Source organism: Meles meles, chromosome 4 (assembly GCF_922984935.1).
Source record: "Meles meles chromosome 4, mMelMel3.1 paternal haplotype, whole genome shotgun sequence".
Lineage (NCBI taxonomy): Eukaryota > Metazoa > Chordata > Mammalia > Carnivora > Mustelidae > Meles > Meles meles.
The window spans coordinates 102,062,796-102,089,552 of record NC_060069.1 but is presented as its reverse complement, the minus strand read 5'-3'; the positions used below and the strand labels follow the sequence as shown (position 1 = coordinate 102,089,552).

The 26,757-nt window shown below is 41.4% G+C and overlaps 1 protein-coding gene and 1 pseudogene across 2 annotated transcripts; one reads left to right on the top strand and one right to left on the bottom strand.

Moving 5' to 3' along the window:
• The first annotated feature begins 147 nt into the window (after positions 1–147).
• QTRT2 (queuine tRNA-ribosyltransferase accessory subunit 2) lies at positions 148–25,450 on the top strand. 2 transcript variants are annotated; one of them, XM_046003806.1, is made up of 9 exons: positions 148–250; positions 5,339–5,559; positions 6,334–6,389; positions 8,045–8,121; positions 9,691–9,903; positions 15,373–15,572; positions 18,382–18,533; positions 20,842–20,983; positions 23,045–25,450. In XM_046003806.1, the coding sequence occupies exons 2-9, from the start codon at positions 5,360–5,362 to the stop codon at positions 23,274–23,276; spliced, it is 1,272 nt and encodes a 423-aa protein (XP_045859762.1). In that variant the 5' UTR covers positions 148–250; positions 5,339–5,359; the 3' UTR covers positions 23,277–25,450. The 2 variants fall into 2 exon arrangements, with proteins under 2 accessions (XP_045859762.1, XP_045859763.1); XM_046003807.1 differs by having other exon boundaries at positions 20,866–20,983; positions 23,045–25,449.
• On the bottom strand, positions 12,103–12,895 carry LOC123940867 (annotated as a pseudogene).
• Positions 25,451–26,757: the final 1,307 nt, after the last annotated feature.

The window sequence follows — 26,757 nt, the reverse complement described above, 5'->3', positions numbered from 1 at the left end:
GCATGCGGCGCGGGTTTGCTCAGTAACCTATGGCAACGGCCGCGATCCCTCGGCCTCGCAGTCACTAGAGCTCGCTTTGATGTCACCTTTGCCTTTTCCTGGCGCTCGGTGATGACGCAGTGTTCCCTGATTGGCTCAGCCGTGGAGGCGGTGGTTTAGGGGGCCGAGAATTCTGTAAGCCGGACACGTGGTAGGGAACTACGAGGAGTTTGAGGGGTCTCAAGGCGAAAACAAGTTGGGAGGTGTGCAGGTAAGTGCCCCCTTTTCCTGTTAGAATGAGGGCTACCACGCGCGGATGAGTCGCGTCGCGCCCAGACGCGTACTCGTTGTGTTGCAGTAACTGTAGTTAGAATCCTGACATGTTTCGCTTTCCCTTTTCTGGCTGTCCTGGCGGATCTTGGCTTCTCTAAGTCCAGATTCTCCCAAATCGTGTAAGCTTCACTGCATCTCAGAAAGCAAAGGACCTCCTTTCCATTACCCGCCTCTGCTCAAGAATCAGGCTCTCAGGCGGAAGTGTTTTCTGGACTGCACAGAATACTTAGGAGGGTTGGGACGATCTCGAATCCTTCTGCTAAGGGCTTCGTGAGGTCGGGGCCACTGGAGGGGGCCCATGGAATGAAGAAAAATCCATCCTTTTTTGGCTGAACTTAGATGTTCCCGGAGGCAGTACTTCCTAGGATACGTGGGTTTGTCAGGGCAGTGGTTTACAGTGGGAGTTTTGAACTCAGCTTTGTGGCTCTATGGCCCGAAGAAACCTTAGTAACGCGGACCCTGGATTTACCTATTGGCAAACCTAAATCATTGGAATGTCGTCACGAAGAAAAATCAATATAAACATAGCGCTTTGCCAGGAAACATAAACTAAGCTAGACTTGAGATGGGTGAAAATGAGATCAGGGAAGTTGCGTCATCGTACTATTGTAGAGATCACAGGACCTGCTCTGTAACTTGAGTGTCCATCAGAATGATGATTTTTTAATAAATTGTGTCCCATCCAATTTATGTAATATCATGAAGTAGTTATTTTAAAAGGGTAAGTTCTGTCTCTCTTCTCCAGGAAAGATATCCATTTCCTCCCGGGAAAAAGCAAATTGTGGAGAAGTACATACCGTGTGGTATGTTTCCATTAAAAAAAAAAAAAAAATCCCCTCCCATATACGAGTATGTTTAAATATTTGTATGAGTATGGAAAAAGACTGTAGAGGCTGGGAGGATGAGTAGAGGCAGAGAAAGAAAATAAGGGAAAACAAGAATAGGAACACTACACAAAATGGAAAACATGGCTATAAAATTGTACCTTAACATTACAGTTAATATGTAAAATTGCATATGTGTATGGACAAGATGGAACTTCTAATTGGCTGTCGGCCAAGTAGATACAACCTCTAGAGCCAAACTTCCGTGATTTAAGTCCTGGTTCTGCCTCTTCCCAGATGGTGACTCTATTACCCTCAGTATCTTATGTGTGAAATGCACTTAATAATAGCATCTGTCTTACGAGGTCAATTTGATGATACATTTTAGCAGGGTTAATATGTAAAAGACAGTAAATGCCCAATAAATGTTAATTGCTACTATTGTCATTATGTGAAATTGTTAACTTGTATTGTGATGACTGGCATATTTAAATTTACTTCTGCCATCTTATTTTGTATTTCTATATTTGATGTGCTTTTTGTTCTTTTTTCCTCTTTCTTGCCTTTTTTATATTAATCAGTTTTTTTTTTATCATCCCCCATCCCTCACCAGTGGTTTCAGAAATTATGCATTCTGGGGCGCCTGGGTGGCTCAGTGGATTAAGCCGCTGCCTTCGGCTCAGGTCATGATCTCAGAGTCCTGGGATCGAGCCCCGCATCGGGCTCTCTGCTCTGCAGGGAGCCTGCTTCCTCCTCTCTCTCTGCCTGCCTCTCTGCCTACTTGTGACCTCTCTCTCTGTCAAATAAATAAAATCTTTAAAAAAAAAAAAAAGAAATTATGCATTCTGTCACCAATCTTTTAATGGTTACTTTGAAATTTTTGACGCACATACTTAACAGTTTGACATGATTCATTATCTCTCTCTCCCCTCCCAAATAGTGTAAAGATTTTAGAATATTCTACCTCTGAATAGTCTCTGTCTCATCTTCTGTTATTGTTACTAGAATTTTACTTATTTATTTATTTATTAAAATATTTTAAGACTTTATTTATCTGCAGAGAGAGAAAGACAGCGAGAGAGGGAGCACAAGCACAGGGAGTGGGAGAGGGAAAAGCAGGCTCTCCACTGAACAGAGAGCTCAATGCAGGGCTCCATCCCAGGATCCAGAGATCATAACCTGAGCTGAAGGCAGGCGCTTAACGACTGAGCCACCCAGCCACCCCTGTTTACTAGAATTTTAAAGTCCATCATTTCTGTGTCTTTCTGAGTCAACTCAGTGCACCATATTGTTTAGAAGTCCTTCAGACTTTTTTCTATGCATATACAAACGTAGTAGCATGTATGTTTACATGTGTGTTTATAAATATATATACGGTTTTTCTTTGAAACGGGTTTGTTTCTTTTGAAACGTGTGCTTGCCTAAGCTTGCTCTTTTCCCTTAGTATACCACAGTCATGACAGTCTATAGAGAATTCATCTAAAAAAATTTTAGAAATCCCTTCTTCTGAGGGAATTCTGGGGCGTGGCGGGGCACGTGTGACACTGGAAGTGTTAGGACAGGTACAATGCTACCAGAGGTGCAGGGAATCTCTGTTAGTCCTCGTGAAGACTCATCCATTGACAGCTTATCACTTATCCTGAAAGTGATAAACGTTTTTCCATGAAGCATTTCCAGATTATTTTTTTAATGGCTTTTCCTTAAGACTTCCCCAGGAACTCTGTAAAAGTGAAGTGTGAATGTATACTTAGAAAAGCAAAACACAGGGCGCCTAGGTGGCTTAGTGGGTTAAATCCTCTGCCTTCAGCTCAGGTCATGATCCCAGGGTCCTGGGATCGAGCCCCGCTTTAGGCTCTCTGCTTAGTGGGGAGCCTGCTTCCCCCTCTCTCTCTGCCTGCCTCTCTGCCTACTTGCAATCTGTCAAATAAATAAATAAAATATTAAAAAAAAAAAAAGAAAAGCATAACAGCACAAATCTTAGAAGATACCTACAGTGAGTGACTCACAGGGTAAAGGGTGATGACAAAGGCAAATAAAAGTCAGTTGATATTTTGGAGGCTATTGGTTTGTTTCTTGAGAAATTTGCTTGGTTTAGATTATATCCCTCCCAAAGCATGTTTTTAAAAAAAGTACATGCATATGTGTATGTGCATATTTCTGTTTATGTTACTCCATAATAAAAACTTGTTGTATTTGAGTCCTTAGAGAATTGGTGCACTTATAAAAATTACCATAACCTGAACAGTGAATGGGGAAAGGAAAGTGTGGTTCTTCTAGCTCTGGGCAAAGTTGCATGTTTTTTTTTTTTAAATATTTATTTCCAGTTGAAAGGCATTTTCTAATGCCTTCTAATAGTTGTATTCATTTTCATGACACAGAGAATCACTGACAATAGCAATTTATCTATTATAATACTTTTTCTTAAATGCAGCCGTCTACTTATCCTTGTTTGCCTTTTTTTTGGTGACATGTTGATTTATTGTCATTAGGATGGGACTCTTAAGAAGCTCCAAACAGGGGCACCCAGGTGGCTCAGAGGGGTAAACCTCTGCCTTCGGCTTAGGTCATGGTCTCAGGGTCCTGGATTCGAGCCCCGCATTGGACTCTTTGTTCGGCAGGGAGCCTTCTTCCCCCTCCCTCTCTACCTGCCTCTCTGCCTACTTGTGATCTCTCTCTCTGTGTCAAATAAATAAATAAAATCTTCCAAAAAAAAAAACCCAAACAGCAGATGTGAGTACATAGCATCAGAGTCCTGCACTGTGGAGAGAGCCAAGTGGATATTCCTCTCTAGCTGACCTAGTGGGTTCAGTACACTAAGCTGAGGATTTTGAATTTTATCTTTAAAAATATGGGGATTAAAGTTTTGTGCATTGTGTCACAGAAGAACCCATCTCTGCATCTAAGAACATGGTGGCCAATGTCCTCTAGAGCTCCCAACCAGACCTGGGGTTAAGAATGAAGACATCTATTTCTTCAATTGAGGGAACAGCGGGAAAAGGAGATAGGAGAAAATGCTTTCAGAATCGAGCAGATGATTAATCACATTTGAAACTCTTCTGTTAGGAGATAGGGACTCCTAGAATATGTTCATTTTTTTCCTTCCACAAAGATAGGTCTAAAAGGTCCCCAAGAGAAAGCTAAGTCTTGGAAGCCAAGAGTCTGGGCTTCCAGATTTAGCTGCTGCTTCTCTCTTGGAGAGTGCCTGTGTTTAACCTTGGGGAATCTGATTTGGTTGTATTACAGAACCAGTGGGTTTCCCTTCAGTTTTCTTTACATATCTAATCATTACTTACCCTTCCTATTCCAGACAATATGCTCATGTGGCATTTGGATTCCTGTGTGGTACCCTACAGGGCATGAATACAGTAACTGGTCCTCCTTCCTTTTTTGGTTCTCAGATTAAGTAATGTGATTCTGATTTTGTTGTTCAGTCTTTGAGATGGTTTGTTTGAGCCTGACTCTGAGGATGGATCTGTGCTAGCTGTATGGACAAGATCAGCCTCAGGGCTGTTACACAGAAGGACCAGAGGCTAGTCCGCCAAGATCCCTGATAAAAAGTAATGCTGAATTGCTTATGAATTGCATGTATGCTCCATGTGTTTTCTCACTTTTATTTGGATACCATATAAGAACAAAGTGGAAAATCATCTCAACTGTCAGAGATAATCTCTATCTTTTGGTGTATATTGTTCCATATGATTTAGTAAACACCAGGATGCTGTTTTGGAACCTGCTTTCTTTATTTAACAACATATTAGGAGAAATTGTTATGTTGCCTAGTATTCTCTCAAATTGGGGAATGGAAAAATGGATCAAATTAGTAATTAGTATGGCCTAAACAGTGTGGCCTTCTTCTATACACATTTTCAAGGCTGAAAACTAGCCTCTGGGGAAAGATTGCACACTCTTTCTGTGATTAGTCCTTACTCCTGTCCTTCCATTTGTTTGATTTTCATCAGTACAGATAAAAATTCCACCACTGAATTTAAATGTGGGTGATGTCATCATTTTGCTCTGGGTCTTTGGGGGGAAGTTGTCTTACTCTCTGTCTTCTTCCATTTCCTTCTTCCCAATATCTAAAACAGTTGTAGACTGGAAGTAGTAATAAACATGCTGTCATTCATCATCGTGTAGGTTGCTTTGTAAAGTGCTTAGCCTTTGATGTCATGGAACTCCTGAATTTACTGTTCTTTTCTTATCAGGACCTAGAGGAATCCCTTAGGATGAAGCTGAGTCTTACCAAGGTTGTTAATGGCTGTCGCCTAGGAAAAATAAAAAACCTGGGCAAAGCAGGGGACCGCACCATGGACATTCCAGCCTGCCTTCTGTACACCAAGACCGGCTCTGCCCCACACCTGACCCATCAGACACTGCATACTATCCATGGGCTTCCTGCCATGGCTCAGCTTACGCTGTCCTCATTGTAAGTGTTAGACCCAATCACTTAAGTAGCAACTCTGCCAGCCCCTCAGATACCTCAATAAGGTGCAGTAAAGAGAAAGACTTTTTTGATTATGTGCACAAAATTTATAGATTTTGAGAATGAAATCAGGAGATATCAAGTGTTATACATCATCTGGCCCTAATCTGGAAGCCATAGGCCAGACCTACATGTCAGAGCTGCTTCACTAGTCCTCTGATCCAGCGGTGCCAGGATGGTGGCCCTCATTGCCACCACTCCCAGAGGTGACAGGGCAGGGAATGCACTGTGAGAATTAAACTTGGACTGTAGAGGCTGTCTTCATGCACCAGTCTTAGACGTTTCCCTGTGTCTGCACATGTCCTTGATAGTCCTGCTTAATGAAAACAAAACTAATGGAGTTAGATCATTTTATATAATGTATGTACTGACTTTATACTTAATTGAAGAACCTGCTGTATGATGAAATAACTCTGCAATATTTTGTTAATAATAGTGATTTTAAAGGGGAGAGGGGAGGAAGAAAATCCGGGCATTTGGAAGTGGTTGATCTTTGCCAATTTCTGTTCGCCCTGAACAAGTTGTAAATTGAAGACCTGTACACTGGCTAATAAACACAGCCTAATGAGTTGGGACTCTTGAATAATGGCGTACTTTGTTGTTCAAGACCACATTTACTGTCATGTAGCTTGTTTGGGTACAGAGAAGTAGGTTCCAGTTGTTGCATAGTGTCTGTAGAATGATTCATTATTATGTATTTTTCTGTTTTGCTTATAGGGCAGAACACCATGAAGTCTTGGCAGAATATAAGGAAGGAATTGGAAAGTTTATAGGTAAAAATTTGGTTATTTGTGTTTGCCTTGTGACGTATTAATTTGAAGTTTGGTCTGATCTTGTATTCATACACTTACTTATTCATTAGTTTAATGAGCATTTATTGGGCATCTAAGAACTATGCACTGGGGATTCAAAGATGAGTAGAAACAGTTGCTTCCCAAGTGGAACTCAGAGCCTGTCTGGAATAAAGACAAATACGTAATTCTAGTACGATGCAGGGACCTCTTTTGCAGGATTAGGAATATGTACATGTACCAGGAGAGGCCAGAGGGAGGAGCACATAACTTGCTGTAGGGTTCATGTGGACAGGGGTCAGATTAAGGAAAGGATTCTTGAGAGAGGGAGGAAGAAGGGGTACTTTATCTGAGTCAAGGAAAAGTAGAACTTAGCCAGGTCGGGAGGTGGGCACAGTGGCGGGGATAGAGAGGTGTAGGCAGACATCCCAGGCACAGAGCAAAGACCCAGAGGTAAGAAATTGCATGGGATATACCTAAGATCCAAAGCGGTCTAGCCATGTTTGAGCCTAAAACATAAGATGAAGCAGAAGATGAAGTGTTTATCTGTAGCTGTATTTGGTATGTTAATATTCTCTTTTGTTCCAGAAATAGATGTGTGTGTCCATTTGTTTATAGGAAAAGCTTCACATTGACAGCTAGAGAATCCATTCTTCTGCAGACCACTTTGTCCTGAGCTGTCTCCCAATATCTAAGACTCATTTAAGTGAATGAAAATTCTGTTTCCATTGGTTATTCGGTCCTCTGCTTCTGTCGGGAAATTGCATGATGACTCGTTGGTCACAAGGCCCTGTTTTTAAGTAGAAGGATTTATGTAATGTTTTCCTTGGGTTGAATCCAATTTTAAAACCAGCTTTAAAGTACACAAGCATATAATTAAGTGAAAATAGCTTAAAAAGCTTTCTAGAGATAACTATAGTAATTGAAATTGTGGGAAAATAGGTGGAGAACTGCGGAGTTGTTTTTTGTTTTTTGCTCGCTTTGTTTTCTGGGCCTTTTTTCAGTGAAAAAAAAATTTTTTAATGAAAATGTAAGGTAGCATGGGAAATTTAAGCACATATGGGTTAGTAAACACTTAAAAATTTTTTTTAAATGACTGTATTTTTGACCGAAGAACCCAAGAAATTGTCATCTTGAGTCAGTGAAACTTACTGAGAATTCAGTCCATTTTCAGTGTCTTATAGCTTCCCTGTAATTCTGCCCCTAGGTCCTATGATGTGGGATGGCTTTATTATTAGTGAGATTACCTTTTGACCATATCATTTTGTCTTTCCAGTGGCTAGTTCCATTGGATGGTACCTAAAATTAACATGCTTGATATTATATATTTTTTAAGACAAATCAAGTAGGGTCAATATGCCACTAAACATTTTTATTGTATTTGATACTTTAAGATACACTTTTCTTTTGTAGCAACTCATTAGTCGTTAGACACGAACATTTACTTCTTTTTTCAAATGAGTAGATTTTAAAGGTAATCTTTTCATTCATATTGGCAGACCTCTTGTAATTATGAACAGGGTACTGTTTCTAGAGATGCTTTATCCAGCAGTACGTATATGAAGCTGCTGTCCATTACAGCACAGTGCAATTGTTGATGTAAGTGCTTTCAGGAGTTCTTTTTTATGTTTGTACAGGCATGCCAGAATCGCTCTTGTACTGTTCCCTGCATGATCCAGTCAGCCCCTGCCCAGCCGGTTATGTAACAAACAAGGTGTGTTCTCAGAAGGGCCTCCAGGGCTGCAGCTTTGTCCTAAAAGTCAGCCTATTGTATCCTTTCAATGCTAGATCCCACTGCCCAGGATGCTAGCCCATTCCTGGCCTCTTTATACCTTCTTTTTATTTCGACGAATGTAATGGCATGAGTGGTTTATAGGAATTAAAGTAGGGCTGCCTGCAGATGGGGTTAAGGTGAGGAATATAGCCTCAGCATTTTCATTCTTACAAAAAATTGGGGGATGAAAGAGGGTCAAGTACGTGGCAAAAAAAGAAATTGCTATGATCGTAGAAAGCACTAGTTTTTTTATGCCATGCTTTATTTGCAGTTTTAACAACCTCAGGAAGCGCTAGGAAAGTTGCTGATGAGTGTTATCACATGTATGACTATATATAGTAGAATCTCGGTATAATACTGCTTGCTTTTAGAATAGCATTTGAAAAAGCTTGGGTGCGCAGCCAGAGATTTTAGCTAATGTAGAACAGTATCAAAAGGACTTCGTTAAAAGTTTCCACCTGAGACATGGCACAGTGGTCTTGTCCCTGAGCACTACGCCCTGGCAAGTCCTCCGCATGTGCTCCTGCTTTACAAATGCAACTTCTTTTCTTGTACCCACTTTATTGATGTCAATTAATCTTATCTAAGATGAAGTATTTTAAATTATTCTGCTTTAAACTTCTTTTTATTTTGTAATTTTAATCCAAAAGAATATTTTTACCTCAATTATCTACCCCCATTTGTAAGGGAGAGAGGATTCATTTAAACGATGTTCTTAAGCCTTAGGCCAGAATAAAAAGACTCTATGTGGCTTCCCCATTTATGTCCTTGTCAGTCTGTTCTAAGAAGAAAGATACTATACGGGAAGGAGTAACCAAAGAAAGAACATTATGTAGAGATGCTTCTGTACATTCTGACTTCTTTGTATCTGTATCTAACTCGAGCTAGTAAACATTTACTAACCTTCACTAATGTATGAAGCCCTAGGCTAGGCTTTTGGGGCACAAACATGAATTGGGATTCTCAGTACTGTCGTTTCTATAAAAGATGTAAGTACAAATTGCTGTAGGAGCTTAGAAGAGTGAGTGATGGATTATGCCCAGATAGGTTTTGGGGGCTCAGTAGAGTAGATGATATTTGAACTTTGTTTTGATGGATGCATGGTATTTTACCAGGCAGGGAAGTAGGAGGAGGGCATTTCAGTCAAAAGGAACAATGTGATCAAAGATAGGGAAAGATCAAAGTCTGTGAATCTGTTTAGGGACAACATGCATTGTGTGGGGTCTCAGAGAATGGAACACTGAACTGGAAAAGTATAACAAAGAATTCTTGGGACTAGCTCAGAAGCTGGCTGTGTGACCACTGATGGATTCTCTATGAGCTATAAGATGCTCAGAGAATTAGGATATAATACAGGAAGCTTCTTCTACACTCCGTGTCTAAGATAATAAAATGCCACCATGTCTCCATTTATAAAGAATCAAATTCAGTATTGCTTTATCATTTTACTATTTCCTTTTGATTTACATTTTACTCTTGCTGATTCCTCACCATTTTGTTCCATGGCAGTCTGTGTCCGTGTGGGGTCTTGGGGGACGAATGGAAATGACTACTTCCAAGTTCATGGCAATTCAGCAGGCCCTTCAGCCAGACTGGTTCCAGTGTCTCTCAGATGGAGAGGCATCTTGTGAGGAAGCCACTTCCATAAAAAGAGCCAGAAAGTCTGTTGATCGATCGCTTCTATTCCTGGATAATTGTCTACGGCTACAGGAAGAGTCAGAGGTAAGGATGCGCCGCCCACCCCTCCTTTCTGTTTGAAACTCTCGCTTACTGATGTTCCATACTATTGCCTTCTCTGCTCCTCCTGCTTCTCTGCTTCTCAATTCCTGATCTCTTACTCCCCTATTTTCTTTTCCTGAACCACAAGTATCCTAACTCTCTAGAATTCTGTCTTGGGCTCTTTTTTCACCCCACTCTGGGTGTTTTCCCTGGGCAGCCTCACCTTGGTTTCATTTGCTGAATAATTCTGAAATTGCATGGGTAATCAAGCTTGCTCTGCATGGCTTCAGAATGACATAAAGTGGACTTCAGCTGGGTTCTACTAGAATATCCCTTCACATGCACCTCAAACTCAGGTAACCAAACTCAGTACCTGATCTCCTCAAACCTTTTCCTGTCTCAGTTCATAGTAGCCACCAAGGTCCTCAGCCCAGCAATTTGAGTCTTCCCTTTTAAAAAAAATTTTACTTGAAATCAATTAATAAACATAGAGTATATTATTAGTTTCAGAGGTAGAGTTTAGCGATTCATCAGTCATATATAATACCCAGTGCTCATTACATCACATGTGCTCCTTAATGCCCGTCACCCAGTTACCCCATCCCCGCATCTACCGCCCCTTCAGCAAACATCAGTTTGTTTTCCAGAGTTTAAGAGTCTCTTATGTTTTGTCTCCCTCCCTGATTTTGTCTAAATTTTTTCCCTCCCTTCCCCTATGTTCATCTGTTTTGTTTCTTAAATTCCACATTCAAGGCTCTTTTTAATACCCGGTTTAATATCCAGTGGTTTGCTTCTTCTTGATTCCGTCTCCCTAAATATATCCAGGATCTGCCCCCATCTCCCCATCTTTCTTATCACCACCTTGAGGCATAATAACTTCATCATCTCTTATGTAGACATTACCTTTTAATTATTCTGTCTCTTCTTGTTTCCATCGAATCCATCTTCAGCCCTGCTATCTGAGAGATCTTCATAAAACACAAATAGGATCCCATAACGACTTCCCAAAGAAAATTTAATGACTCTCTATTTCAAGTCTTATGTGACATGGCCTCTGCCTATTCCTCCAGCTCGGTGCCGACCACTTTCTCCTCTGGCTGTGGCCCTTCTTAGTCACCCGCAGTTCCCTGAGGCATAACCTGTTTCATTCTGCTGGGGCTGTACACGGACTTCCTTCTTGACTATTTCTTTTTTTCTTATCTCCAGCCATATTGTGTCTCTTGCTTCCAGATCTGGCTCATTGCATTCCATTCCTCATTCTAGGAAACTGTCCCTGACCCTTCTAGGAAGTTCTGTTCATCCTCAGCCACCTCCTTTAATTTGTATGTGACTGTATTATAGCTCCAGTCATTTCGTAGTGCGATGATTTCTGTATGTGCTTGTCTTCATTAGATTGTGACTTCCTTAAACTCAATTTTTGAATGTCCTTTTTGTATCTCCATCCTGTACCAAATACCTGACATAAGTAAGCCCTCAGTAAATGCTTGCTGATGGTGGCTGGTTATGTCAGGCTGGGGAGGACGAAGCTGTGGCGGTGGACCAGAGAGCCCGGTAGCAGAGTGAATGAAGCTGGGAAAGGATGCAGTCACTAAGAGAGAGCAGAGCTGGTGAGAGAAGAGAAGGTGTGAGCGGAGGGGAGATTTCAGTGTTGAGATCACTTATGTGGAGTAATCCTGAGCAGTGGTCAGGTCCCACAATGGCAAAGTCCCCTGAGATTGAGGAACATTGTTATCTTGAGTGTACCAATAAAAAATTTAATTGACTGATAAAGTTAGTGTACATAAAATCATAGAGGAAACTTGGTTGTCATTCTGAATAGAACTCTTGGTATCTGCAGTAAGAGTTCAGCATGGGGACACTGCCGTGGGTCCTGATTGTTAGTGTTGCTCACTAGCAATTGTTTTGAGCCAGTAATTATCCTTGTAGGATGAGTAATGTTTCCATGAGTAGAGGGAGGACAGGGAGTGTGACGGCATGATTATTACAACAGCCGGCTGAGCCTCAAGTCCCTCTTCCGTGCTAGTCAGCTTTACACTTCACATTATTGCTGTGCAGTGGTCCCTTTTTCTATCCCTATGATCTGCTGTTGTCTTGACATGATTGTTAATAGCGCCCCCTTTTACGCTTACATGTGTCTCATATTTTTTTTTTGAAAGAGCACTTTTTATTACTCTTACATACAGAAAATTCAACGGTGCACACTTAACCCAATTTGGTGGCCATTTTTTTAGCCTCTGCCTTTTTTCACCTTGACCGTGTGAACCACCGACTCTGGATCCAGGACATTGCCTCCCCAGTGATGGCAGGTATCATCATATCTGTCATTGTAGTTGGTTCTGACAGCTTCCAGCAGCTTAGCCCAAGGTCCTTTGTCTTCCAAGTTAACCTGTGTGAAGGCAGCAGTGGTGCAGGTCTTCCCGTGGACCAGACGCTGCAGCTTGGCCTTCCCCTTGATAATGCAGTAGGGAACCCCCATCTTATGACACAGGATGGGCAGGAAGACAACAGGCTGAATGGGATCCACACCATGTGCAATCGCCATCAGCTGAGTCTTCTTGTTTTCCACCAAGGTGGTGACTCTTAACCCCAGCTGCAAGGACAAGTGGCATCTTAGTGGAGACCTTTCCTTTGCTTTCTTTCAGCCCAGGCCAACAATCTCTGCTTCTTCTCTTGCTTTGTCTCTGGTCTGTATTTGTGGGCCAGCTTTAGCAGTTGAGTAGCTTGGCGGTCCAGGGGCAAGGTCTTGGGTGAACTGGTTAATTGCAGGAGGACCTTTCAGACATTTATAGAGAAAAGCCCTTTTCCGCTGCAGCTGGATGTATCGGGACCATTGGACACAGCAGATGAGGTCCCTTTTAGGCTGGATGTCCTGTCCGATGAGAAAACTCTTGGGCCTTTCCTCAGGCAGGGGATTGACCACCTTCTTGGTCTCCTGCTTCTTCGACAGCAGGGGCTGGGGCCCCTTTCTTCCCCTTAGCCTTCTTTCCTTTGGCATCTTGAATGCCTGGTGGAAAGGGCACGTGTGTTCCATTTTAAACAATAAATTATATGATTATACTTCTTACGTCCATGAAAGGGGGTTTCCCAGATAGGGCTGTGCCAGTCACATTTAGACACTTTTAGGGGCAGGTCCGTGTAACTACCTGCTTTGTATGTCTGCATACATCTTTCCCTTTTCCTGTGATTTCTTCCTTTTTTACTCACTGGATCTTCTTATTCTGAATGCCCTTAAATACTGAAGCTCTCCAACATTCTGGTGTAGGCTTTCTTTTCCTCCTAGGCCAGTGAAGGCAAATGGTGCTTGGAGCTGTGCCTGGGCGCAGCAGGAAGAGAGTATCTGTCAGCTATGTCTGCCGTGGGGGGTGGCAGCAGTGTGCCAGGTCTCCACAGTTCCAGCCTGGGTAGTCACATTTGTAGCACACGTGTCCTCAGTGGCTGCTGACCTCAAACTCAGAATGCACAAAACGGAATGATCATCGTGTGTCACCCTCCACCATTTTCCTAGGATTCCCTGTCTTTGCTCTTCCCGTCCTCTCCTGGACTTCCAAACAGGAGCCAGCAGTCATCCTAGACTTTTCATCCTCTCCGTGGGCAACTCATCGGTCAAGTTTGTTAATTGTACCTTCTTTTTTTTTTCTTTTAAGGATTTTTATGTATTTGAGAGAGAGAGAGAGAGAGCACATGCAGAAGGAGGGAGAGGGAAAAGCAGAGCAGGGAGCCTGACATGGTACTCAATCCCAGGACCCAGACACCACGACCCAAGTCCAGGGCAGACCCCTAACTGACTGAGCCACCCAGGCGCCCCTGTTGATCATACCTTCTGATGAAGTTTCAGATCCTGTCCCTCCCTTCACCCACTGCCACTCCCTTAGACTGGGTCCTCTTCGTCTTTCACTCGAATTATTAAACTTGCCTCCTATGTATCCTTTAGCCATACTCACTCTTAAATCATTCTTCATACAGCAGTCCAAGTGTTCTTTCTGATTATGTCCCTCCTACTTAAATTGAGATGCAAAATTCCCTCTTCACAGCACTCCAGGCTCTCTTCCCATTCTCTTCTACCAGAGAGCCACTGTTGCTTTGCATTTTTACTTCTTAGTTGCATACATGTAGTGTTTATATATGCTTTACTGTATGGGGTTTTCATTACATGAGTATGATCATATGTTCAGAAATGTGCTTGTTTTTCTTTAGCAATAGCTCAACACTCTTTCTGTCAGTGCCTATAATGCTGTATCTGCTGCATTATTTCTAACACCTGCATAGGAAGCTGTACTACGAGTGTATCAGAATTCATGTAAGCCTTTGTTCTATTGATGTATGTTTAAGTTGTTTCCATGTTTTCATTACTGTAAACATTTTGTAAATAGACCTTGATGCATATGAATGAATATATTTGTAGGAATAATTCTTAGAAGTGGAATTTTAGGACGTAAAGATAAAAGCATTGACATTTTGAGAATATTGTCTACTAGTGCTCCCAAGAAGCTGAACTAATCTACTCTCTCTCATTATCAGAGTATGTGGCATTTCTCTAACACTTTTACCTCCACAGTGTTGCTCTCTTTTAACTATTTTGTCAGAGTGATGGGCAAAAGTGGTATCTAAATATTTCCATTTTGTATCTCCTTCCTGGTGAGCTTCGGTTAGCTCTCCATATGTGGAGCAGGACAGCGGTCCTGCTTTTGATTTCAGGACGTAGGCATTCACATTTACTTGGTATTACTGAAGTTCATATTCACATACCCTGCCCTGATTCCTATGGGGTTGTCATTTCCATAGAAGATTTGTTAGAGGTTTTCTATGGTATAAGTTTCTGTCTATTCCAATAAGCAGTGAGCTCTCCTTTGCTTTTGTTGAGAGTATATTTCACTAGAGAAGTTTTGTATTCAAATAGATTAGCCTTTCTGGTAAGCTTTAGCTTGCTTAGGGAGACCTTCCTTACTCCAAGGTTATAAAAACTTGAATATATCTTTTTGAGATTTGTGTAACTCTTTTGTATGTTTAGATTAGAGGGTGGGATTTCTTTTTGAGGATGGTGTGTGGTGTAGTTTGATTTTTTTTTCCGAACAGACAGTAAGTTATCCCAACCACAGTGTTCTTAAAGTTCTCTCTAATGGAGAGACTTGGGGGTAGCAAGCTTAAAACAGGCCTGAATAGTCATTTAAATGAATGAAAACTGATCCTTTTGTCCTTTCCCTCTCATACTTGCTCAGTGTGTGTTTAATTTAACCTAAGACCAAACATGACTGCATGTATTGATTGCTCAATTTCGCCTCAGTCTTTTCTTACCTGTTTGGGTGGCTTTCAAGTTGTGTGTTTTGGAGCCTGAAAGGTTCCCAGGGATGAGGGAGCTCCATCTCATGGTTCAACTGTAGCAGCTGCACCGAGATCTCTTCCATGTGAAGTTCATTTAACAAAGGTCTCCACTACTGGAAACAGTTAAAAGCATTCAGTCCTTTCTCCCCTTAGGTCCTTCAGAAAAGTGCCATCATTGGAGTGATTGAAGGTGGAGATGTGATGGAGGAGAGGCTGAGATCAGCACGAGAGACGGCCAAGCGGCCCGTAGGCGGCTTCCTTCTGGACAGCTTTCAAGGGAATCCAGCAACCCTGGAAACTAGACTGTACTTGCTGTCATCAGTCACTGCAGAGCTGCCGGAGGACAAACCAAGGTTAGTGTTCAGTTAGGGCACAGGCCACGCCTCGGGGGCTGCAGGGCAGGAGTGCTGGTGATTGTGTATTATGCAGAGTCTCTATATGAACATGTCTTTTGATGAACTGATTATGGCCTTTCTGGGCTGAGTCTGCTGAGGCCGACTTTCGGGGGAGTTTCCATCACAGCGGTCCTGCTTTTGATTTCAGGACGTAGATGAGGATAATCTCCAAGTGAATTAGTTTATTTGATCCTCATAAGTGAGGGCAGCTGTTATCTGTTTCTTCTCGTTTTTATGCCAGTGTTTGTCTACTTGCTTCATTATTACATGGTGCCTGGGGACAGGTATAAAATCATGTGGAACTCTGGCATTAATCAAGGAAAGTTGAGGACAGATCTGGGGTGCCTAGCAGAATGAGCATGGGCTGTAGTAATAAGGACATTGAAGAAGTTCTTAGATTTGAGGCAGGTAGCTAAGTCACTTTTGAAATCAATAGGACTGGCAAAACTAATGGGGCTAGTTCTCCATAAACAGGATTCACTCTGTACTGGTATAGAGAAACAATCTGCAAGATTTAAAGCTCAAAATCCCAAGGTTCTGAGTGCAGCTGATGTCTTATTAGACTACCCACATTTTTCTTTTTTTTCTTTTCTTTTTTGTTTTAAAACCCTGGTCTTTCATCCAACTTGGTATGAATATTCATGCTTTTTTCCTACAGATCGATTAAGAGGTTTGATTGTAAGATGCTGCTTTATGCCCCTCGGGTTGTTGGATGGTACATAGTATATATAAATGTTACCACTTTAAAAAAATCCAGGTATAACTTGCAATAAAGTGTGTGAATCTGTGTACAGTTTGATGGATTTTTACACACGTATACAACCCTGGAAACCTCAGCCAGAGCAAGATAATTCCAGCAGTCCGGGCAGCACTTACCCCATAGCTTTAACCTAGCTCTCTTGTATTCATTGTTCTCCATCCTGTGCTGATTTTGTTCTGGTACAGATAACAATTCAGCACTCGTATTTCTAGTCATTTTCTGACTTTGAGCTAAGTGCTCACAGATGTCTGTTACTGGATTTGAGAGCTGGGATTGTTTTCATTCTATATGTGCGTAGAAATGCCAGCTTCAGTTGGAGAGGAGTTCTAAAACATTACATTAGTTGAAGGAAACCAGTCATAAAAACCAGCATCTATTTAAGTGTTTGAGTTGTTTAATATTACATAAGCCTTTTTTGGACTTCTCTTAGAAATCAGGGAGTCTGTAAGCTTTTCTCTTAAAAGCTCATAAAAGGGACTATGGGTAGAAAAACAAACATAAAAGATAGCAGCCAGCCACCCAGCCAACCCTGATCTAGTGCACCTCCCCTTCTTGTTTTAGTGGCAAAACCCAGCTGAGTGGTATGATCGCTCCCAGAGTGCCTTAACCTGTTACCTCTGAAAATACCATCTCATTCCACCATGCAGACTTTTTATTAATGGAGAAAATAAAAGAAGAATAAAGAAAGTCAAGTAGAGTCTTAGATCTTATGGTCAGAGTTGAAAGTCTGAGAGCAAAAGTTGCTTTGTAAATGAAACTATGAAGAATACAGTAGATAAAAAATGTCTTTCTTGAACCAATTATAAAAAATTCTAGGCAAATATACTTAAAACATGGAAAGATTTGAGGGGGAATAAAACACACAATTGCACTCTTTAAAAATTTTTTTTAAAAAATTGATAGGGGCACCTGGGAGGCTCAGTCACAGCATCTGCATTCGGCTCAGGTCCTGATCCCGGGATCCTGCAATCTATCCCCGCGTTGCTCAGTGGAAAGTCTGCTTCTCCTTCTCACACTCCCCTTGCTTGTGTTTCCTCTCTCCCCATCTCTCTTTGTCAAATAAATAAAAGCTTAAAAAAAATAAAAATTTATGTATAGTTGACATATAACTTTGCACTCTCAAAAAAATCTGTGTAGGGGGCGCCTGGGTGGCTCAGTGGATTAAGCCGCTGCCTTCGGCTCAGGTCGTGATCTCAGGGTCCTGGGATCGAGCCCCACATCGGGCTCTCTGCTCTGCAGGGAGCCTGCTTCCTCCTCTCTCTCTGCCTGCCTCTCTGCCTACTTGTGATCTCTCTCTCTGTCAAATAAAAAAAAAAAAAAAAAAAAATCTGTGTAGTAGTTAGATAGGGTGTAAACTTCAGTTGAAGACTAGGAAGGTTCTTTAGAAGGAGTGGGAGGGGAAAGGAAACTAACCTTTATTGAACTTCTCCTTGGGTCCTGAGACTTGACAGTGTGCTTTTTCAAATACCTCCTTAATCTTTACAACAAATCTGTGAGGTATGTATTACTGCTCCTGTTTTTAAGATTATAAAACTAAAACCCAGAATGGTTAAGAAACCTTCCCAAAGTGGTACAATAAGTGAATAAAAGGCAGAACTGGGATTCGAGCCCAGGTCTCTCTGCTGCCAAAGCCCTATGTTCTTTCTATCGCATCTTGTTATCTGTTGCCTGCCATGCAACTGTGATTGGTGGGTTTCGTTATTACTACTACTTTTTTTTTTTTAAAGATTATATTTATTTGAGAGAGTGCACATGAGCAGGGGGAGAGGTAGAGGAATAGGGAAAGAGGGGGAGAGGGAGAAGCGGACTCCCTGCTAAGCAGGGAGCCTGGTGTGGGGCTCAATCCCAGGACCCTGAGATCATGACCTGAGCCAAAAATCAGACACTTAACCGACTGAGCCATCCAGGTTCCCTCATTATGACTACTTTTAATGCCCTCTGGGAAGAGTCTCTGCTTCCATTTCTAGCATTGTCCTCACGTCAGTGTTCTTACTATTGTTTTCACAGGCTTATCTGTGGAGTCAGCCGGCCAGATGAGGTCCTCGAGTGTATCGAAAGGGGAGTGGATTTATTTGAGAGTTTTTTCCCTTATCAAGTGACAGAGCGGGGATGTGCCCTGACTTTCAGCTTTGATTACCAGCCAAACCCTGAAGAGACACGTAGGTCTTCTAAAGTTAGTCTCTGTGTTATCCTCAAGTTTCCTCTTCATTGTTGGTCTTGAGTCACAAGCCAGAAATATGTGCATACTGTAACGCCAGGCTTTTAGAAAACTACCGTGTTTGTTTCTTCTCTGTATGCTCTGGCATGTCGGCACACAAAACCGGGTATTTAGTGCTATACCTGTAGCTCAATATTAGGGAGTGATCTTAGAGTGAGAACCAAGAAAAACAAAAGCCTTTCTATTAACAGTCTGAAAAAAGAACATTCAGAGTGAATAGTGATGAAAATCTAAGAACAGAAAACCTTTGAACTACTTGGTAAAAGTTAATTCAGTTTTTCACAGAAGACTTCTTGTCTGCTTTTTGCAAACTCCATGCTATCAAAATACAGGGAGTTTCTCACCCCCTCTGATCTTAGTGTTACTTAGGTTTTTTTTTTTTTTTTTTACACACAGAGATGTGAAAGCTAATATTGCTTTGAAGCACCACCATTTTGTTGTATTGATTAGTTACTCAGAAGTCAAGAATATCAGTTTCAGAGTCTGAACATTTGACTGACAGTGGAAAAAGAATTGGGATATGGGCTATGGGCCAGGATCCCTTAGAAAAACTACCAAGTTTTTTGGAGAATGTTGCACGCCTGACCTGCCTTCTGGCCTTCACAGGTGTGATTGCCTTCCCTGCTCCTGTTGTCTTTGAATTCTACCTCTGTCACCTCCGGCCTTACATTTAACATGAGCCAGAGACTTCCTTAAAGATTCATTTTATTCCCCACAAGTTATTAAAATTTCATCCAGAAGATGTTAACACTTTTGTAAAGCAACCTAACCATTAACCTAAATTGAATTACTTCTGGAAACAAAACAAATCAGATTGGTCAGATTCTTACATACAGGAGGTCAGTTTTGCTGTCCTTTAAACTGACTAGAACATAATGTGTACGGGTAGAAAAGCAATACCACAAATACTATAAAATATTCATTTACAAGCCTAAGTATTTCCACAAGGACATGGGTAACTGTTAATCATTCTGTACCATGAATATTCAAAGCTTAAGAACCTGATATTCAGTTCTCTGGAACAAACAAATTCCTTTTTGGCTAGAGAAAGCTGTTTCTTTATGATTAGAAAAGTTGAAATAGTTTGAACATTTTCCATTAAAGTATTATTATTAATCATATTTGTATATGTGTATATGTAGTAAATTATTATTATTATTTTTTAAGATTTTATTTATTTGACAGAAAGAGAGTAGGCAGAGAGGCAGTCAGAGAGAGAGAGGAGGAAGCAGGCTTCCTGCTGAGCAGAGAGCCCGATGTGGGGCTCGATCCCAGGACCCTGGGATCATGACCTGAGCCGAAGGCAGAGGCTTTAACCCACTGAGCCACCCAGGCGCCCCTGTGGTAAATTATTTTGTCAATTATAAAGTGAAAATTATAGAGGAATTTTCAAGAAATTTTAGGATATGGATTTTTCCTTAGGATAAGGATTTTCAAGAAAGCCAGGGCATTATTGTGGTTTCCCACATCAGCATGCAAATTCATGGCAGCAAAATTGTAACAGCCCTCTGCTCAATGCTCAGGTCACTTCTCTTTTTCCTTTGATCTGGACAAAATTACCTCCTTAGGACTGTCTGCCTATTCCCCTTGGGCTGCCCTGAGTTTGTTACTACTCATTTCCAGTAAAACTTTACTTGCCCTTGTTCAAGATAGCTCGCTCTTTGCATAGTGACTGGTGTTTTCCTTATATATGCAGGAATGTTCTTTCTTAAAGAGTTTAAGGGAACAACTCAAGTCTTCATTTAGTTCTGGATAATCTGAGTTCCGTGTAAGGCTAGGGTCCCTGTACAGAATACATAAATTAAAACCATATTCTACTTTTAATCTATTTGGAACATAAGCAGTTATAAAGCACAATTAATTTGCGTGTATATGATGACAAGACATAACTCCAGTATATACACACAAATTTCTCTCTCTCTCTCTCAAACACACACACACACACACACACACACACACACTCTCTCTCTCTCTCTCTCTCCCTCTCCCCAACTGTTTTCTTAAAATCACTCCTTGACAGTAAAATTATATATTATCTACTTGTAACCATAGTTTGCTTAGACATTGTTGAATCTCCAAGTTTTGATATTATAGAGAATATGTCAGTGATCATCTTGGTCCATATTACTACTTTTCTTGTGTCATTTCCTTAGGATAAATTCTTATGAGTGGAATTATAAGATCAAAGGCCATAAAATATAACTAAAATAATCTTCCAGTGGCCAGTCTGTATCTGATTTTTATTCAAGACTTTTTGGTGGTTTGTCCTTCAGTATTACAACAAAATGGGATACAGGAAGAAATAAAATATGTGGATCAAACAAAGAAGATTAAAACAATCAGTTGCAACCAAGAAATGACATCATTTGAAATTAATCTGAAGGAAAAAAAGTAAGGATTTTTTTTAGATTTTGATTTCTTTTTAATTTCAGTCTGTTTTAAAAGTTTATGTAACTGTTCCCTTTTCAGTTTATGACTTCATAAAATATTTATAGTTGGATATTATTTGGGCCTTCTTAAATTCAGTTCCAGAAAAACTTGTTTTTTCTGCAGATGAATTTGTGTACTTTGTCATGTCAGAAAACCGAGGCTAGATAACTGTTGTTTTAGAAGAGCTGTCAGAAAGATTAGACCAAATCCATTGTCTGGTGTCTTTTACTCTTTCCGATTACTTTAAATAATGTCAGAGCAAAATAAAGATTTCAAGATAAAAAACAACAAAGCATTTCAATTCTAAGGAACTTAAGTCATCTTGGTTATATACAAATTGTAAATCTTAATAAAATATTTCCCTCTGTGAAGAATGAACTAAGAGACCTTATAACTTTGTATTTGGCCCAAAGCAGTAATTATTAGTGAACCACTGAGAGGTTTTTCTGTAAGTTTGGTATTCTCACTTTAGTGCTGGGGTGTTTTTGGTCTTATGTAAAGGAACATTCTAGGGATTCGGACTTAATTGTTGTCTATCTAGGAATAGTACAGACTTGAAAACTTATGAAAGAATATGAAAAGCCTAGGTCTAATCTGTATTCCATAGGGACTTCTTGATTGTAGGTCTGAAATGGTGATGTTTACTCATTTAACTTCTTGAAAAATAGCCAAGGAGATTCATTTCTGTTTTTCAAATGGTAGGGTAATATAAATCGATTACTACTAAACTTCCCTCACATTATAGATTTAGCTGGAAAGTGTAGTTTTCTTATTGTGAGCACTAGACTTCAAGTTCAGAGCCTAGCACTACTCATTGGCTCTGTAACCTTGGTCAGATTATTTAACCCCCCCCCCTTTTTTTTTAAGGTAAGCTCCATGCCCACAGTGGGGCTTGAACTCAAAAACCCTGAGATCAAGAGTTGTATGTTCTACTGACTGAGCCAGCCAGGCACCCCTTAACTTCTTTTTAATAGCTGATAAAAAGTAACACATATGTAGTATGTGTTAAGTATAGCTTAGTATGTGCCCAGCAATGTCCAAATCCTTTGGGTTGTTTTGTTTTGTTTTGTTTTTTTAAGATTTTATTTATTTGACAGAAAGAGAGCACACAGCAGGGGGAGCAGCAGGCAGAGGGAGGAGGAGAAGCAGGCTCCCCGCTGTGCAGGGAGAATGACGGACGTGGGGCTCAATCTCAGAACGTTGGGCTCATGACCCGAGCTGAAGGCAGACACCCAACAGATTGAGCCACCCAAGCAGCTTCTCCCTTTTTTTAAAGATTTTATTTATTTATTTATTTATTTATTTGACAGAGAAAGAGAGAATACTTTGCTATATTAATTCATTTAATTCTTAAAATAACTCCCTAGGTAGATGCTGTTATTAGACTTATTACCATAGCAGATGAGAAAACAGATACAGAGGGACGTTAAGTGACTTGCCCAAGTGAATTGTGAGCCAGACATCAAGCCTAGGCTCTATAGCTCTGGAGGCTTTCCTCTCAAACCCCCCTAGTGGTCTTCATTGGGAAATGACCGTAAAAATGCCTGTCTTCAAAAGTGGTTGCAGAGATTCAGTAAGACAGTGTATGTCAAAGTGCTTTGCAATCCACCCACACACACAAACTCTGGGAGTGAAAGGTTGTACCATGTCTTCTGTACTAGTTCTGGTGGCGAGGGGGAGAAGTGTGTCATGCTTCAGAACAACATTTACTGTCACTGTGTGCCCTTATGGTGTGACTAACAAAGCTCAGTGTGCAGGAGTGATCGCGGGGCTCTCTCTTGATGCTCTCTGTAAGCGTCAGTCCAGGAGGTTAGGTCTGTCAGGAGAAGACTCCCAAGTTTGCTGACTCATCATGCTCTAGGTTTACTTGTCACCATATTGTCATCCTAAGCAGGTGCCCAGCGCTATATTTGCCAATGAGGTTATTAATTATTGCTTATGTACTGGCCCAATAGATAACCTAGGCTGTGGATGTCTTGTAGTCCTCATTGTTTGGACTATCACTGTGACTTCCTTCGGCAGGTACCAGGAGGACTTTGATCCACTTGTGAGAGGGTGTTCCTGTTACTGCTGTAAGAATCATACTCGTGCGTACATCCACCATCTGCTGGTGACCAACGAGCTGTTGGCTGGGGTCCTGCTCATGATGCACAACTTTGAACATTATTTTGGATTTTTCCACTCCATCCGGGAAGCACTAAAAAGCGACAGACTGGCACAGTTGAAGGAGCTCATCCGCAGGCAAGCATCTTGAGACCTGGCACACTCGAGTCTGACTCTTCACACTGAGCCTGTCCTGCTGTTGGAATGTGGGAAGAAGAGAACAAGAAATGAACTTGGCTTTAACCATCTATATCGGAGAATGAGATCTGCCCATAAATAAGGAACGTTTGAACCAAACTCTGCACACTTGAGGCTCAAGAGATTTCTTCTCAGGACTTAAGTAACCCAAACTGATCAGAAAGAACTGAACCATGACCTTTAGTATTTAAGTGCTAACTCTTTTAGCAAATGGAGATTCATTTAGTCAAAAACAAAAGCTTTAATTGTGAAGGGACAGCCTTGAAGTGGGGTTGATGAGATTATATGGGTTCGTGGAGTTGGATCAGAGCTTGGAAAGATGATTGGTCACGAGCAGCATGACTTCTGGAGATGCATGACTCTTGACTATAAAAGGAATCTGGCTGATTTAGGAGTTTCCTAGTTTTGTTTTTTTTTTAATATTTTATTTATTTATTTGACAGAGAGAGGTCACAAGTAGGCAGAGAGGCAGGCAGAGAGAGAGGGAGAAACAGGCTCCCCACTGAGCAGAGAGCCCGACGCGGGGCTCTATCCCAGGACCCTGAGATCATGACCCGAGCCGAAGGCAGAGGCTTAAACCACTGAGCCACCCAGGTGCCCCAGAGTTTCCTAGTTTTAATCCTTATATTCTCAGGAGCATCTTGGACACTTCTGCCTTCCCAGCTGCCTCTCTGCTGCAATCAATCAGAAAAGGTTCTTGTGACTTAACTAGGCTCGCGTCTTCATGGGATGTGGGGCTCACACATCACTCCTAGGGTCAGTTGGCCCAGGGCACACGCCTTCATTTGACCACATGATCTATGTGTGACTTGTCTCCTGAGAGCCCCTGGAGTTGCCCGTTACGAGCCAAAAGTTTGCCTAGATGCTTTCGTCTGATCATACAGATCCGCTGTGGTCTGCCCTTCAGGCTCATTAATAGTCTCGCCACGTAATAACTGTGGCCCCATCACTTGGGGAGATTCATTCACCATGTGTTCACTTGGACCGAGCCCTGGCCCAGCAATTGGAAGACTGGGTTTCAGTTCTGCTCAGCTGTGACACCAGGCAGATCACTTACCCCTCCATGCCTATTTCCTCCTGAACAAACAGGGACAGGCAGGGGGGTAAGACTACATGAACTTCCAAGATTCTATCTAGCTGTAATGTGGGGGGAACAAAAAGTTTTAGATTATCGCTGCAGCCTTCTTGTGTCCTGATCACTGTTGGCCTGGTGTAAAAATGGAGTGGTGCCGGGAATCAGGCAACAGTAGAGACGTTTGAGGGCCAAGAAAGAGGTTCAGGCTGTGACTTCTGAAGCGGTTGGTGAGTTGGCATCAGCAGATCCTGAGACTGGGAAGACCTTCCTGGATCATCTCTAATTCTATGAGTTTTTTCTGCTTTCACCAGAGGAGTGACATTCATGTTGATGTGACAGGTGATTTTTATTTTCTTTGGGCTTTTCTCTGTCATGTTTTCTGTAAGAGTATATCCACACATAGTTTTTGTAAAAGCAGCCAACAGAACCAAAAAAAACCTTTGTTTTTGTAGGAGCGTGGAATATATTTGTTTTACTTTCTTAGGCTATAATTTGCTATTTTTTCAGTGGGCATTACTGAACATTGTATTTAATTATTATGTGGTTACTATATTTTTATGTGTTAGGTATCTATTTTTTTTTTATTAATGGTTAGGAATGTCCGTGACATTCCTATAATCTCTCCTCCATGAATGGCAAGGGTAGTTAAGAAAGAGTGTCTGCTCTCAAGGATCTGCTTGCTTTGAAATATATTGGCCTAGACTTGTTCATATGTTTATATTCCTGTTCAATGCCAAATCCATTGTTGGAGGAATATTAATATCCCAGAATCCATATAAAATTTATGAGTTTTATTTATGTTCAAAACACTGGGTAGTCTGCTCAAGCATTGTTCATTTTTCTGGGTCTTTCTCTTATTAGCACATTTGGAAAAAATGGTTTTTTCCTTTAATATAAGTCCGTTAAAGTCAATAGCCAATAAATATTTTTAATTAAAAAAATATACTGTCTCGTTTCCTGTAAATAGTAGTGAGTCTATTAAGCAAACTATTAAATTTCCATGGTACTACAAATGTTCTCCATTGGAAAAGAATTTTTTTCTACATTTATTTCATCTGTGGTCATTGTTTTAAGTGCACTCATACTAAATGCAGAATCCAAGGAGATTTAGCAATGTATCTGTCTCTTTAAATTATACAATTAGGGGCCTTAAGGCCATGCTAGCACAAAATAAAAATAATAATAATCATAACCTATTGAGAGGATTTTTAACGTACTGGGCACCTTAGTAAATGCTCTCCTTATATATCTTGTTGACCCTCAGCGTGATTATGAGGTATTGATATTATTCCTATGTTAAGAACTGGGTTTCAGGGGCGCCTGGGTGGCTCAGTGGGTTAAAGCCTCTGCCTTCGGCTCAGGTCATGATTCCAGGGTCCTGGGATGGAGTCCCGCATCGGGCTCTCTGCTCAGCAGGGAGCCTGCTTCCCTTTCCCTCTCTCTGTCTGCTTCTCTGCCTACTTGTGATCTCTCTCTGTCAAATAAATTTAAAAAAAAAAAAAAAAGGTTTCAGGAAGGCTGAGTAGCCTGCTGAGGGCCTACCAGGAATTTCTGGAAGGTTCAGTAGTTTGCCTAAGGGCCTAACACTAGTTGGCTCCTAAGTAAGTGGTTGAGCATGGCACTGAATAGCCTCTTGTGACTTGCCCCTGGGTTGAAGGGGCTAAAAGAAGGGAGAGAACTAGAAGGGCCATGAGGCCCTGAGGTGCTGGAGGCTTCTAGAACCTCAGTGCAGCGTGGCCTGGCTCTTACTCCTGCCATGGGGAAGGGCCGGCACTGGCATGTGTCGCCCACGGTCCCATGCTGGCCCCTGCAGGTGCCATTCCACATCCCTCACTTCCTCTCGCCCCCAGTCTTGGAACTATAATCACACCCTGAATGGTGTCCAAAGGGTTGGGGTCTGCAGTCAGTTCAAGCGGACTTAGGGAATCTGGGAGTCTGAGGTGTCCTAAATGCCTTAGGGGAGCACCATTCTAGTCTTCTCTGGGAATAAAGTGAAAAGAGTCTTTGAAAATATTTTTTAGCCAAATATTGGGTAATTAAAGCATTTTAATAAAAATTTCAAACAAAGACCATCAAAAGGTCAAGAATCGAGTGTAAGCAGCTATCTTATCCAGGATTTTTTTTTTTTTTTTTTTTTTTTTTTCCTGTCGAGGCAGCTTGGAGCTCACTGAGGAGCCACAGAGTTAAATGATGATCCTGTGCCTTCCTGATTAGGAACAGGCTGCTCTCTGCAGTTTGATTAGTCTCGCTCAGAGCTGTGGGATTACAGCTTATTAAAACTGACAGTGTTGTGGAGGGCAGGGAGCCTGGAAGGTCAAACTTACATGCTGAGCCAGCCACTAGCAAGGCTCTGCCTTTA